A 16,457-nucleotide genomic window follows, 5' to 3' on the forward strand; every position below is an offset into this window, starting at 1 on the left:
ATTAACCATTCGATTAGATAAGCAATTAATCATTTGATTAATTAAATTTTCTTTTCTTTCTTCTTCTTCTTCTTCTTTCTTCTTTCTTCTTTCTTCTCAATGCACTTCCGCAAATATTACTAGAGGTAATTAGATTCCGCTCCCTTGATGGCGTTGACTACGGTTGACCCGCATTGACAATTTCGTCACTTTCTCGGAAACTCCAATTAGCTCCAATTTTACATCATTTCCTCACGTTTCCGCAATTCCGCTTATTTCCTACACAATAAATTAAAATAGATTAATTACATAATAATAGCCTTGATGATTAACTAATTCTCGTGTTTTAGATACAATTACATGCATAGAAATGCGTGTAATCAAATACCACCCATGACTAGGTAATTCTATTCAGGCTTTATGAGGGAGTCAATTTCCAGTCAAATCTTATTTTTTATTTCCTTTCCAATCTTTAATTACAACCAAACAACACATCTGAATGGAAAATGAAATTAATTCCCATTCCATACCATGATTTCCTGCCATCCAAACGGGGCCTTAATGTTTATAATTGTAAATCGCAATATGAATCCCTTAATGATTATCAATTTGGCTAAAAATTTACAGAGATGATCTACTCATATAAACATAAAAACTGAACGGTTGAGATGCGAATATGTGATCAACTCAGAATCGTCATGGGCTCATGGCGATGTTACTCTACATAATTCAATAAGAAATTATGCATATATAACCAGCTATCGGCACTACCATCACCGAAGCTAGTGAGATGATTTATTTGTAAGGATTATAAGGATGGTCAAGGTTCGCAACGAGTTAGCAAAGCAACAGCTGTGGTTATAAAGACTAACACGTGTAATGAAAAGAGTGGTTGTCAAGAATTAGTTACTATAACTAATTAGCAGACTAATTAGCTGAGTCGGTTATGGTTAAACAGAATTAGTTGAGCCTAACTCTATATAAAAGGCTATGTAAGAATCTGGTGCATAATTAATTCAAGTCAGCCACTATTCTTCATCCCTTTGCTCTCTCTCTCTCTTTTCCTTCTCTGTAAAACCTAGATCTTACATTTCAGCATTATTGACCTATATGCCTTTAAGGCAACAATCGATCTTTTACTTTCCAGTTTCCACTAATCATGCATCTTCATGCGTTTAATATACTAGTAATACAATACATAACTTAATTAATCAAATCTCTGGTCATGATCAATCATGCATGAAAAAATCAAGAGCCAATGCATGTAGGGTATCATATTTGTTAATCAAGGTCCCGTCCATGGCCAGCAAAATGCTAGCTTTTCTTTGAAAAGGATGCATTGGTTTTCAAATGAAGCATGGGCATGTTCCTATTGGCACATTATGCGTGCACTACAAGCTATTAGTACTAAACAGACGAGTTTATTAATTTTTTTAATAACTGTTGACCCTATTTCATATAAAATTTAAAAATGTACTTCATATATCATGGACAATCAACGAAAGTGTACGTTTCATCAATTTGTACTACGTTTCAAAAAACATATTGTTTATGTAGGTACAATTCTTGTACAAGTCGTGTTGGCATTCCCATACAAAGTTGTGACAAAATCCCTTTACTGATCTCGGAGAATCATAGGTAAATGCATCTGCATATACATGGGATTGCAACGTGTGTTGCAATCCCCGAGTCAGCAGTCAGTTTCATGTGGAGTCCGATTTTGGAAAGTAGGGTTTGGATTTTATGTTTCTACGTTTTTTTTTTAAGATTCTTTTGATTGTTAAAAGGACCTTGTTAAAATCGTGGTGTTGATGTCCTAGGGTTTTTAGGTTGTGTCTATTCCTAATTGATTTTCCTTAAGATTTGTTGGAGTTCATATATGGGAAGTTTCTTTCCTAATTAAATGGGAATTTGTTAGCATTGAAGCCACCCTCAAGTGCAAGAGGTACAAGTTATAGAATAGGGGATTAAGTAAGGATGTCGAACCCACGAGGATTGGTAAATCATTTCCTAGCTAGGGAAAACCTAAGGAAAAACTAGAAGAATATGCAAATGTACAATCACAAACAAAGGCTCACAAGTGAACCAAAGTTCATGGTGAGTATGTGCAAGATGGTGTGTAGAGATTTGATTTTGATTTTGAGATTGGTTTCTATTCAAATTGAGACAATGAAAGCAAGTAATATAAACTAAGCTAAACTAAACAAGTTGTTATCAAATGGATGGGAGTTAGGGCATCGGGTTTCACCTTTTGCCTCCCTTGCAAGCATTAAAGCAATTGAATATGAATGATGCAAAGCTAATTGTCCAACTACCCTCTTAGCATCCGGATATGACTACTAAGGCTTAAACCCATTTCATTTTATTAACTCTAACCGGATAAGTCTAGAGCTAACTACCTAGAGACAAATTCAATTACCGGATAGGTCTCAATCCTTTGCCCCTAAATGCATAAAGCTTAGAGTTTAGGTAACCAAGCAAGCAAACCAATCCTATCTCTAGGTGATTTTAGCTCACTACCCTCACATGCACACATGGTGTGCTTTCATGCTCCATTTTTGCCTAAAGGTAATCAATCTCTAGGAAAAACTTCATGTCATGGCAAACACATAACTCAAATTGATTAGGTCTAAGTAATGCATTCAACTATTGACTTAGCATGTGAGAATGACAACATGAATTTGCATCAATTTATAAACAAAAGCATCAATACAAGCAAGTTTGGCTAGGGCTTTCAACCCTAGCCCCAACTAGTTCACTACTCACACATAGTTAGATACACAAGCTTCAACATTCTATTAAACATCAAATACATAAAGAGATAGAGAGTAAAGGGTGACTATTGATGATGCCGGAAGATGTGGTGGAGATGGGTCTCCAAGAACATGATGTGGTGGTAGTCACCTCCTTCTCCTTGCTCCAAGCTCTTGATATTGGTAAGAATAGTGAAATTTGGGATCTTTAAGGTGAGTTGTGGTGTTGAGTGGTGGAGGAAATGGAGGTTGTAGTGGTGGAAATAGAGGTTATAGAGGTGGAGATGGTGGTTTTAGTGGTGGAAATGGTGGTTTCTTCCCTAGAGAGAAAATGGATCTTGGATAGGATGAAAATGATTGAATGGAGTCAAGAATGCTGAAGAATTGGTCTTTTGCCTCTCTTTGATCAGCTATGTGTGTCCTCTATGGTCCCAAAGTGTGCAAAAGATGCTCTTACACCATTGTCCCCCAAATGGTCCCAAATTGGCAAGGTGACAAAAGGACAAATATTTGAATTTCAAGTGATGGGAGATTCTCACCACCATGGTCCTCCTTTGCTGGAGAAAAGACCCTCCATGAGTGGCGGCTCGCCGGAAAAGTTTGCCGGAAAAATCGATTTGCAATTTTCTTCCAATCTCCGTGTCTTCTTCCCCTAGCTTCAAACCTCCACATTTCAAGCCTCAAATAGTCATTTTATTCTCAATGCAAGGTTTCCTACAAATAAAAGGAAATGGATTAAAAAGGGCAAAATAGCATGGAAGACAAATCAATTTTCATAATTATGGGGCACGTACAATTGCATAAGTTATTTGTGACTCAACAGAATTAGGGTAGAATCTTTTTGTAGAGAGTTGGTTGCCGTCAGTCCATCATATATGGAGAGACACACACAGTCATAGGTGTGGAACTGGAGACGCAAGAATATTGATAGAGTCTTGCATGTTTTCTTGAGGTTAAGTCTTCACAAAGAATAGAAACACTTGGTCCATGTATAAGTGTTATTGATTTTGTCTTCATATGCATAAAAACTCTCTTGAGATCAGTAGAGAGACGGTAAAGAAAGAAGAGCGAGATTTGGTGATCATTCAAGTGAAGGAGTTCTAGAAGGAAGACAAACTTGGTGATTAGATTTTGTCTAAACATTGTAGCCGAGCTAGTGCTATTCAAGTTTGTAAAAGAACATATCATTTTTAATACGATGATCTTTATTTTGGGTTCTCAAGAGTAAGAACCTCGCAGTGTTTTTAATCTCATATTTGAGGTTTTCACTGCATAACCAAAATCCGTGTTCTATTTGTTATTTTGGTTTCTGCTGCCCAGTAAGGATTGATCAATGCACTACAATCCCCATTTTCCAGAAAAACGTTTCATCCAAGTATTTTCAGTTTACGCTTTTAAGTCATTAGTCATATTAACTTGGTCACTTGACAAGAATCAAAGCTTTGATTAAAAGTTTGTTTGACTACAGGTTTTTTTTTCATCTGAAATATTTTATTGCTACAACCAACTGTTAGTGTTATATATATGGCCTGTATATATTACTCAAAAGTCATTTGATCGAGTTGTCGATGTCCTTTATATGTTTGCCCCACCGATCATTAACCATTTATTTCAAAATTAACAGAAAAAATCACTTCATACAACAACTACAAAGCTCTATCTGCGATCCAGAACTAGGTAGCCAAGAACCAACCCGTATACACTAACTATGACAGTGTATGTAATAAAAGAAAACTAATTATACATTCATTAATGTCAAATTAAATTAAGGTGCAAACCAATCTACTGTGAAGTGTCCATCAAGCTAGCAGCCTCATGATGTCATAAGAAACCAACTAATTCTGTTATAAGAATTATTCTATTCTATAGCGGGCATAAGGGGTTATCTAGAAATAATTAATATCATCACACATGTTACTCGTCTATATATTGTGCGTATGAATGGGTACTTATACCTGAAGAACAGACTCAACAGAGTACCCATAGTCCCATACACATTCCTTAGTTAGCTCCACAGTGTAGGCTCTATCAATCTTCTAGCACAGAACAAAAGGCATCTTCTAGCAATCCAATAATTAATGGATTCTCTCACTTTTTTAAATCCATCACGGCTGCGATACTGTTTGCAATACTCGTCTTTTATATTCACCATTTAACAGGAAGGTGGAGAGCTGCAAAGGGCAAATTAATTAGTACCTGAAGCAGAGGGTGCATGGCCTTTGATCGGTCACCTTCCCTTGTTCGGAGGAACGTCGCCTCCCCACATTGTTGAGAATGTGTATAAATATAACTCTCACATTGGAAAAATATAACTTTGTTTATGGGTTTATAAGGGTTTGGGTCACTTCATCCATTGCCAATTGATTTTGGATGTGAACCCTAGATTACTTTATCATGGTATCAGAGCAAGGTTACCCACGTGTTTGGTTTCAGTGATGGCCACACGTGCTCACCGTCACCCAATATAACTTGTCCACGTGTATGGCTTGAGAAATCACCACACGTGCGGGGGTGTGTTGAGAATGTGTATAAATATAACTCCCACATTGGAAAAATATAACTTTGCTTATGGGTTTATAAGGGTTTGGGCCACTCCATTCATTGCCAATTGGTTTTGGATGTGAACCCCAGATTACTTTATCACACATAACATTGGGAGCCATGGCTAAAAAGTATGGACCCCTTTTTGCTGTACAGCTTGGGGTGTATCCGACTTTGGTGGTGAGTATTAGTCAAGTAGCTAAGGAGTGCTTTACTATCAATGACATGGCCGCGTCCTCACGCCCAAAGATGGCAGCTGTAGAAATCATAGGCTACAACTATGCCATGTTTGGGTTTAGACCCTCCGGTCCATATTGGCGGGAAGTTCGTAAGAGTGCGACCTTGGAGTTGCTCCCCATCAGATTCTTAGACACGTTCGAGTCTGTGAAGTGCGCACCTTCTTGTAGCAATTGTACACAACTTGGAGTACTAGTCTTATGAAAAAGAAGGGAAACTCGGATGGTGACCGCGTAGTGTTGGTGGAGTTGAAACAAATGTTTGGGGACTTAACTCTCAATGTGATTCTTAAAATGATTGCAGGGAAGCGATATTCTGTTGCGACCAATGAGGATGAGAAGAAAGAAGCGTGTCGTGTCCAGACTGCCTTGAGAGAGTTCTTCTATTTTGCAAGGCTGTTTGCGGTGGGTGATGCGATTCCTTATCTTCGGTGGTTGGATTTGGGTGGACATGAGAAGGCGATGAAGAAAACTGTAAAAGAAATGGACACCATTGTTGGGGGCTGGCTAGAAGAGCATAAGCGAAAAAGAGAACTCGGAGAAGAAGGAGATGATATAGAAGAGCCCGGTGACATCATGGACGCTTTGATTTTTGCCCTGGAAGGCGTAGACCTTGGTGGTTATGATGCTGATACTGTCAACAAAGCCACATGTTTGGTATGTACATATTCAAGATTAAAAAATGATTTAGCTAGCTCTCTCTTATACAGACATGTACATTATTGTTGTACATTATTGCAGAATCTGATTGCAGGAGGTAGTGACCCAACCTTCGCTACGTTGACTTGGGCAATATCACTATTGTTGAACAATCATCGTGTGTTGAAAAAAGCTCAAGAGGATCTGGACACAGAAATAGGAAGAGAAAGAACTGTGACCGAGTCAGATATAAGCAAGCTGGTCTATATCCAAGCCATCGTGAAGGAGACTTGCGTTTATACCCTCCAGCACCATTATCAGCACCACATGAGTTCAATCAAGACTGCAAGCTGGCTGCCATGTCCCCAAGGGTACACGGTTAATCACAAATCTTTGGAAAATTCAGACCGACCTTCAAACATGGCCCGAGCCATTAGAGTTCAAACCAGAGAGATTTCTGACTATACCCACAAGGATGTTGATGTTAGGGGTCAACATTTTGAGTTGATTCCGTTTGGAAGTGGCAGAAGATCTTGCCCTGGTTTATCATTTGGCCTTCAAATGGTACAATTTACCTTGGCTAGTTTTCTACATGCATTCCAGATCTCAGCTCCCCCCAATGCAGGAATTGATATGTCTGAGAGCTTTGGAATCACAAACGTCAAGGCCACTCTACTTGAAGTTCTCATAAAGCCTTGCTTGTCTTTTGAACTTTACAAATAAAAGAATCTACTATGTATATTATTTTGATTCATGTTATGGTATGGTAGTAAGTTATTATGTGCATTGATGCCCTTGTCTTCGATGTTTGACCTCTATAATAAAATTATAGGAATGGGCAGTGGCGGATGCAAGATTCCAAGTTCAGTAGGGCTGGATATTTCCATATGGGACAACGTAATCCAGGATCACGTTCAAGAGCATTGATATTATTTAGATAATAAAATTATAGGAATGGGCAGTGGCGGATGCAAGATTCCAAGTTCAGTAGGGCTGGATATTTCCATATGGGACAACGTAATCCAGGATCACGTTCAAGAGCATTGATATTATTTGGTGGCTCTAAAAGTTGAGAATTGACCACTGGAGACTTTGAAGGTTGCAGTTCATCATCAAAATTTGGAGAGGATATGATGAAGATGAAATATTAGTTCTTTGAAACCATGTAGTAATTTTTTTTTATCGCTTGGCTTTCGGTTCATGATTTGACATTTTAGTGTAACACCTATAAATTAATAAATTAACTTATATTAGATACATGAGAGCAATGCCATTATGCCAATATATTTATCAAAATAACAAGATTTAAATACTTAATGACTGTATTAGTGTATTACCTTTGCTTCTGAGTTCGAGGCCTTCTCCTCACTAACCTCACTGCCGAGTCGGGAGTGCTCCAAGCCTCTAAGAGTCCAAGGATCGGATTGAGTTCGGCGTCTTGGTGGTGGGCTTCAAAGGAGATAACTAGTTCAAAATAAAATATATAATAAATAAATAAATAAAAATCTATATACCTTCTTCTTTTTTTTGGGCCCAAAAAGCCCATGGGGCTTGAGCCCTACCCAGCCTGGGCTGGATCCGCCCCTGGGAATGGGCAACCTATAGATTGTCCATTTGAATAGTTAGAGCTTACATTAATTTCTAATTAATTATTGGCTTTAATTCAGGTCATAATCTAATAATGTTTCAAGAAAAATTAGCACTAATTAACGATCTCACGTTAACTTGCAAAAGATTCGACGTACTGCAAGCTGTGGATAATATTGTTCCACAGCATATGCTTTAAGTACCTTTCATCCCTATCATGTACAGAAGCTTCACGTAAGAGCACATGCAGCGGTGGACCAATTGGAGAAATCAGCTAAATACCCAAATGCAGCGGCAAAATGTTGCCCGACCTATTGGAGGGGGCCATTTGCTCAGGCAATTGGATGACCGATAATTAGCAATCAGTTTGCCCGACCGTTAGTGGTGGGCTCCTGGCACATGGGACTGCTGCCAACAATTTTTTTTTTTCTGACTATTATATGATAATAGTGACTTCAGTTCAACCATTGGATCAAATGATCCGACTACTGCAATTAAATGACGACGGTAACTTTCATTTTTTTTTCTTTTCACCCTAAAAATTCATCTAGAAGATAAAAAAAAATTCTTGAATTAATGGCATATTAAATTTGAAGTATGAATAGTGGATTGACAGACAAATTGCCTTTCATTGGTGCCTTGTGTAAGCTAGAGGCAATTGCTAATTTGAGATGAATAGTAGATTGGTATTATCAATTTGGTTGGCAAATCAACAATTACCCATGGTTCATGGGTGTATTTGCTCTAAACCCTGACAAGAATAGGCTAATTTGTCAACTTTTTAAGAAACGTAATATCTCTTTCAGGCCAGCTTTGATTGATAGCCAGATATTTATCAAAGAAATAGTATATAACTAAGATGCAACTAGCCAGAAAAATTTCATTCTAGCAATCCAATTAATGGATCATCTCCTTGCTTATGTGAACTTATATGTCACGGCGGGATTAATCTTCGCAATAACAATCGTCCTATATTTCTATTATTTTTCGCAGAGAAGGACATGGAGAGCTTCCGCTAAGCGCAGATTAGCACCTCAAGCCAAGGGAGCATGGCCCGTGCTTGGCCACCTTCCGTTGCTAGGAGGATCCACACCTCCCCAGATCATCCTGGGAGCCATGGCTGACAAGTATGGTCCCCTTTTTACTATACGCCTTGGAATCTATCCAACTTTGGTGGTGAGCAGTAGTGAAATGGCTAAGGAATGCTTTACAATCCATGACATGGCTGCGTCCTCGCGCCCCAAAATGGCAGCTGTGGAACTCATGGGATACAACTATGCCATGTTTGGATTTGCACCCTCCGGACCATATTGGCGAGAAGTGCGTAAACTAGCAACCTTGGGGTTGCTCTCCAACCGCCGGATTCAGTTGCTTAAAGACATTCGAGTCTCCGAAGTGGCTAGCTTCCTGAAAGAATTGTACAACACTTGGAGTGCAAGTAGTAATACAGATCATAACCATGTAGCTTTGGTCGAGTTGAAACAATGGTTTGGGGACTTGACTCTTAACGTTATACTTAGAATGGTAGCTGGAAAACGCTACTCATTCATAAGTGATTCCGCGAATGATGATGAGAAGAAAGAAGCGGGTCGCGTGCAGGATGCAGTGAGGAAGTTATTTTACTTTACTGGGGTGTTTTTGGTGGGTGACTTGGTTCCTTACCTTCGGTGGTTGGATTTACACTACTAGCAAAACGGGCAACTCACACAGATTTATTTCACACAGATTTTCAACACCCACAGATATCTGTGTGAAATACAATTTCACACTGATAACCGTGTGAACTAAGTAGAATTGGGTCCACATGAGTATGTGTGTAACTAATAACAACAAAAATCCGTGTGAAACAACAATTCACACAGATTTCAGTATCAGAGTTAATATTCTTTCTCACCTATACACACGGATGTCTGTGTGTAAACCAATTCACACAGATTTCAGTATCAAAGTTAAGATTCTTTCTCACCTATTCAGACAGATGTCTGTGTGTAAACCAATTCACACAGATTTCAGTGGCAGCGTTACGATTCTTTCTCACCTATTCACACGGACATCTATTACAAAAGCTTTTTTCATACAAACATCTGTGTCTAAATGAAATACAGACTGAAATCTGTGTGAAATTTTGAATGACAATTGATATCGCCGAGTCTTTATTTAGACAAACATCCGTGTGCTTTGTTAATTTAGGGCATAGAAAATTGTGCTGCCACTTGCTTTGGGGTAATAAAGAGATGATAAAAACCCATTATCACATGAGAGGCCGGTCACTTGGTTTTTGTGAAGGTGAAGGTAGTCTGAGAGAGGAAAAATACAAGAGAGATGGATCTGAAATGGGGTTCTCTTTTTATTCTCACACCCTCGGCTTCAACATCAAGACTTCACTTTCTGGCTTTCCTACTTGAGGCAAACTACTTTGATTCATAGGTGAAGTTTACCCAATTTAATTCCTTTTCTTTTTAATATGTTTGTAAAAATTTTCAATCTTTGTTGGCATGATGGGGTTTATTTTCCCCTTCTTCATTTTGACCTGGGGCGTTGTTCATGTTTCATGTTGCTGGTCTGAGAGTTGGCTTCTTCTATTTAGTTTGATTGACTTATATAGTTTACTTTCTTTACTGTTGATATTGGTGGGTACACAATGAACTTCTTAATTGTTTCTTCATTTTGTTTGTCTAAAAATCCAAGGGGTGAAAGGAAAATTTTTTTTCTTCCCTGGATCTGTTCAAGCTTAATATTTCTGATTCAAATATTGTCACTGAAAAAAAGAAAAAAAAAAGAGGTTTGTAAGGCTGAGGGTGTTCTTCACTTTTTGTCTCTCTATAGTCCCGATCTGCTAATCATATATATGTATATATTCTGCAGAGGTGTATATAATGATGGTCTCTCTTCTCTCCTTCACAGGTATGCAACATGATGAAAAGAGAAAGAACATCGCTTCAGTACAATTAGCAGAATATGAAGAGAGTCTGAAGAAGAATTTTGATACTTTTCAGTTTCCATAGCATTTGTGGGGTAGTTGCTGGGATAGACAAAAGATTCAGATGGACAAAAAAATTAGATTGCTGATGTAATTTTATTTGTTAATTCATTTGCAGAATTTTTCTTTTTTTTTTGAATGCCATCACTCTTCCACACAGACATCTGTGTGAGTTAGGAAACTATTTCACACTGATCAGAATATTAAAATATTAGTTTCGACTCACACGGATTGAACCCAATTTAAGTATGCATGTGGACAGACAAGTGGGACCCACATCAAATTCCACACGGACTCCCAAAACCGTGTGAATAGAGCATTAGCGCCCCCTCCGAAGGCAACCGAAAAACCATTCCGTGCTTGCACCGTAGGTACAGCCTTTTACATACTGACATCCGTGTGAAATACTAGTATTTCACACAGATTTAAATCTGTGTGAGTTGCCCATTTTGCTAGTAGTGTTAGGTGGTCATGAAAAGGCCATGAAAAAAACTGCAAAAGAAATCGACGCCATTCTTGGGGAGTGGATACAAGAGCATAAGCAAAGGAGAAGAGCAGGTGACACCGGGGAGCATGACTTCATGGACGCCATGCTTACTGTGCTTCAAGGTGAAGACCTTGGCGGTTACGATGCGGATACAGTCAACAAAGCCACATGCTTGGTACGTATATATTAGATGACCTTTTTTTTTTTTTTTTTTCCTGTATATATGCATATCCAGTTCCTATATTTTTATCTTTCCAAATAGGCTTTAAGTTAATATCAAGCTTGCCCTAAGATTCACGCATGCTTGCTTTAATTTCCGGATGAAATTACGTACTACAGGCCAAGAGAGCTTCACCTTTGTCAACATAGGTAGGCTTGACTATGGAGAGTGAGTCTCATGATTTATGTAAGTCTGATATGTTTTGTATTAGTGTTTGGAACATATAGGGCGGCTGTAATTTATTTTAATTAAGCTATACCCTAACTAAAGCTTTATATTTTCATCACTTAATTAAGATTCTAGCCTAGCTAGATATAAATTTGGACCTTTAATTTTTAATGGCTATACTCTTCCGATTAGATCATGCTGCTTTTTTGTTTGTATGTTTAGCTTCCGTATTCATCATATCAAAATATTTTGTACTTTTGCAGGATTTGATTTTAGGAGGTAGCGACACCACCATGGCTACATTGACATGGGCAGTATCACTATTATTGAACAATCGTCAAGTATTGAAACAAGCTCAAGATGAATTGGATGCAGAAGTCGGCAGAGAAAAAATTGTGAGCGAGTCGGATACAAGCAAGCTGGTGTATATCCAAGCCATAGTGAAAGAAACGCTGCGCTTATACCCTGCAGTACCATTATCAGCACAGCATGAGTTCACGGAGGACTGCACCGTGAATGGCTATCACGTCGAAAAGGGGACCCGCTTGATCACGAACCTTTGGAAGATTCAAACCAATCCACGAATCTGGCCTGACCCATTAGAATTCAAACCGGAGAGATTTCTCACCACTCACATGAACATGGATGTTAGGGGTCAGCATTTTGAACTAATCCCTTTCGGAAGTGGTAGAAGATCTTGTCCTGGGTTATCGTTTGCTCTTCAGATGGTACAATTTACTTTGGCTAGCTTTTTACATGCATTCGAAATCTCAACACCATCCAATGAGCTCGTTGATATGTCTGAGAGTTTTGGACTCACAAATGTTAAGGCCACCCCACTTAAAGTTTTCATCAAACCTCGCTTATGTACTAAACTTTATGAATAAACGAGTTAAGTGATTACGAGTTGAGCAAACTGTGTTCTGTTTGACCTTATCTTCTTAGATTCCGATAGTGCAGTGCGTACGTTGCAATCTTTGGGATATCCTTGTAATATCTAGTTGGTGATCGACATTTGCTTATTCAGAGTTCAGTAGAGATGAGTTGTTGAGATGTGACCAGTCACCAGATCAACAAATCAACAATAACGGTGTGATTTTCAGATAAGGTCAAAGACTCAGCAGTGTCAAAATACAAAAGGGTCTGAACCTTATCATGTCCAAAGTAACTACGTATACAAACAAATGTGTACAGCTAGAGATATTTATAAATTAAAGGGTTATTATCACAAATGGTACCTGAACTTATCTTCTATTTTATCGATGGTACCTGAACTTCAATTTTGATCACAACCAGTACCCGAATTTTTCGATTTCATTTTAAATGGTACCTAAGGCCATCTTCGGTCACTATTTCGGCCAAAAAAACCAAATCTAAAAAAAAAAAAAAACAAGTTCAAGGCAAGTCTATTACCAAAAAATCATCACTATATATGATTGCAACCCTTGAAATCATCAAAAATCATCACTATGATTGCCTCTCACGCCGTTTTTAGTCAGAATAGTGACCGGAGGTGGCTCTAGGTACCATTTAAAATGAAATCGAAAACTTCGGATACTGGTTGTGATCAAAATTGAAGTTCAGGTACCATCGATAAGATTGAGGTATAGTTCAGGTACTATTTGTGATAATAACCCTAAATTAAAATTCTCCCGGTTGTTCAAGATTATTCTCCACTATTCAGTTCTCTTGAATCTTGGACTTGGGCTCCGAATTACTTGTGAGTTGGGCTTGCAATGCTGATGGATTGCTCATCTTTACAAATCCTTGTTAGAATATGTGGACTTAACATCATCTGATTTACATTAAGATAAAACCAATTGATTTAATCCTATGGAAATAACAAGAAGTACATAACTACAACTCTAATTCCGGTTATCTATTTGGGTGTATATCTCCTAGTAGAAGTAGGGAACTCATTAGCTAATTAACCTGATTAGCTAAGTGTTGTGATAGAATTAAGCCTCTCTAAGTAATAGACATTCAGTCGGTTTTAGACTCCTTATGGGATGAGTCTAACTCGTGGTTTTGGCCAATATAAATAGGGAGCAAAGTCCCTGTATTCATCACCAGTTTTTGCATATTGTTCAGCCCCATTCTGAAGCATTTGGTGTTGACATACAGAAGACTTTCTTCTCGAGTTCTGCTACTGCTATTCATCCTTATTCCAGTTGCTCAAGATGTCTAACCTTGGTCAAGTTGTTTCTGCAGGGATCCAGAGCGTCATTGATCCAGGTGGAGTCCTAATGCAGCTAGGAAAGCTATTCTGCAGATTATGTGATTGTTATGCAGCTGGTTTATTGTTCTTGATTTGTGTTGTATGATATGATCTTGTGGTTGATGTGTTGTTTGTTGCATCATGTAGATTTAACAATTGGTATCAGAGCTTAGGAACTTCATAAAACACATATCATGTTTTTTTTTTTTTTTTTGATTCAGAAAATCATATTGTGAAAATTATTTTCTGAAAAATAAAATATATTTTCTATTTATTGTAAAGCAGGCCTTAAGTATTGTTTAACCCGGTTTTTGGTATTAATCCAATTCATTAAGAAAATATGCCCAAACCCGAGTCCAGAATTTATGTATTATTTAAAGAATATTACCGTTAGAATATAACGGTCACTTTTGTTTTAGGGATCGGATTGAGATAGGGCTTACTGAGATGAATTCTCAGTTATGGGATTCAAGACCCCTCTTTAGAATTGATTGGATCATGTGGAAGGGTTGAAAATTGCTGCTTGTTTTCTTTTTGCTTCCGCTATAAAATAATTGTTGCAGCGCTGTAGCAGAGGCCAATGTATGTTCATTGGGAATCCCAGAACTTGTATTTCAATTTCTGCATATGGAAAGGGTTGTCATATGGATTACTGTTTAGCATATGGAAAGGGTTGTCATAATCATATTTGGAATGTTTGATCATGCATATTGAAGAAATTCTGCATATATGGTTGAATGCCTCACTGTGATCGTGTGATGAAAAGTGTGGAATTGAGAATGATATGATTACTCTGATGGTATTATATGATGATTTTGATTGAGTATTGTTTGTTTTAAGTATGCTATGGTTTTTAGTTAACAATTAGAAATATGTCTCCCATTTGTAAAATCTGCAGTATTGTTATTTTCATGGCATAGATTAATAAGTTCATACAGAAACTGAACATATGGTTATTAATTCTAGTTTTGATATTCTTGAAAGATTGTATTGGTCATTTTGCACAAAGCAAGTTTTCATTATCACTCTTCAAGGATTTTAAGTTTTAACAAAACTGGAACTTGTGTTTATGCATTTAAAATTGCACTTATATTTTGTCTTCCAAAGAAGTTGTTCACTGTGTAATTTTAAATGCAGAACAGCATCATATGTAATCACAACTATCTATTTAGATACCTTGAAGCTTTTCTTGTCCAAAGATTTTGACTGGTTCAAGGAATGACTGATTTTTGTTAAATGCAGTACGGTGATTTAGAACTTTAGAATGTTGAGTTTTATGCCACAAAGGTGTTACTTGATATTATTTCAGTTATGGGGTTTTATGGAAAACTAATCATGTACCTGCTAAAATTTTAAAGCTCATGACTACTTTTGAATTTTATGTCTTTTGCTTTATTTTGGTTGTGTTATTCAATACATGATTTTGTTTTAAAGATTGACACACAAATAAAAGTTTTACTGCAGAAATCTTATTTTCTTTATTTTTCTGTGTTTTTAGGTCTAAATGTGGTCACTATAGGCCAAATTCAGTTGCTTAATGGATGGAATTATAAGAAGTGGAGAAACCAAGTTGAATTTTATCTGTCTATGCATCAAAATATGGATCTTTGCTTGATTGAGGAACAACCATTAGAGCTAGATACTGAGAGCACAGAAGAAGATAGAAAATACTATAAGGAGTGGTATAGCTCCAACAGGAAAGCCAAAAATGTGATAAGAACCTCTATGTCTGACACAGTTAGGGGCTCGATCATTGAGCCAGAGCTTGCCATGGATTTCCTAGAAGCCATAGGAGATAAATATCAGGAGAGTGACAAAGCTGAGGCTGCTAGGCTATCCAAAATATTTAATGAGCTGGAGTTTTCAGGAAAAGGAAGTGTGAGGGAGCACATTATGGAGCTGATTGACCTCAACTCGAGGCTGAGGGATTTAGACATGGGAGTTAAAGACTCTCAGGTAGTGCATGTGGCACTTCAGTCATTGCCTAACACCTACAGTAACCTGAGAACCTCCTACCATGCCCAAGAGTCTAACTGGGACTTGAACAAGTTAATTTCTATCTGTGTAGTAGAGGAAGAGAGAATCAGGAAGGAAGGCAGACCAGCTACTGCAGTCAACCTAGTTGAGAAGCCTAAGTGGAAGAAACAGAACAAACTTAAGGCCAAGAAGACTACCACCACTAAAGTACTTGGCAAACCTGCAGAACATAAAGCTGAGAAACCTTTTAAGTTTAAGTGCTATTTTTGCAAGAAAATAGGGCACATGAAGAGAGACTGCAGTGGTTTCAAGGCTTGGATGATAAAGAAGGGTGAGTCTTTTCCAAATTCTGTCTTTTCTCTAGAAGTTAATTTTGTTAATATAGCATCTCACTCTTACTGGTTAGACTCAGGCTCACCCATACACATTACGAATTCCTTGCAGGGTTTAACAAACAGGAGGACACCAAAGAAAAGTGAGGTCCAAGTTTGTGTGGGAAATGGTTCGAGAGTAGCAGTTAAGGCCATTGGGACTCTGAAGATTGATTTAGGCTTAGGAAATTTTCTTTTTCTAGATAGTGTTTATTATATTCCTTCCTTGAAAAGGAATTTGATTTCAGTAGGTCTTTTAGTTAAGATTGGTTGCAAACTCATTATTGATTTCAGTGGAATA

At 37.7% G+C, this 16,457-nt stretch overlaps 1 protein-coding gene and 1 pseudogene across 1 annotated transcript; both read left to right on the forward strand.

Annotated features, from left to right (window-relative positions):
* Positions 1-4,673: 4,673 nt before the first annotated feature.
* On the forward strand, positions 4,674-6,871 carry LOC133737920 (cytochrome P450 CYP82D47-like; annotated as a pseudogene).
* Positions 6,872-8,562: 1,691 nt separating this feature from the next.
* Positions 8,563-12,506, forward strand: LOC133738887 (cytochrome P450 82A3-like). The gene is made up of 3 exons (XM_062166556.1): positions 8,563-9,412; positions 11,177-11,377; positions 11,854-12,506. Exons 1-3 carry the CDS (start codon positions 8,636-8,638, stop codon positions 12,475-12,477), a joined length of 1,602 nt encoding a protein of 533 aa, XP_062022540.1. The 5' UTR covers positions 8,563-8,635; the 3' UTR covers positions 12,478-12,506.
* Positions 12,507-16,457: the final 3,951 nt, after the last annotated feature.

The sequence above is a fragment of the Rosa rugosa genome, chromosome 3, assembly GCF_958449725.1.
Source record: "Rosa rugosa chromosome 3, drRosRugo1.1, whole genome shotgun sequence".
Lineage (NCBI taxonomy): Eukaryota > Viridiplantae > Streptophyta > Magnoliopsida > Rosales > Rosaceae > Rosa > Rosa rugosa.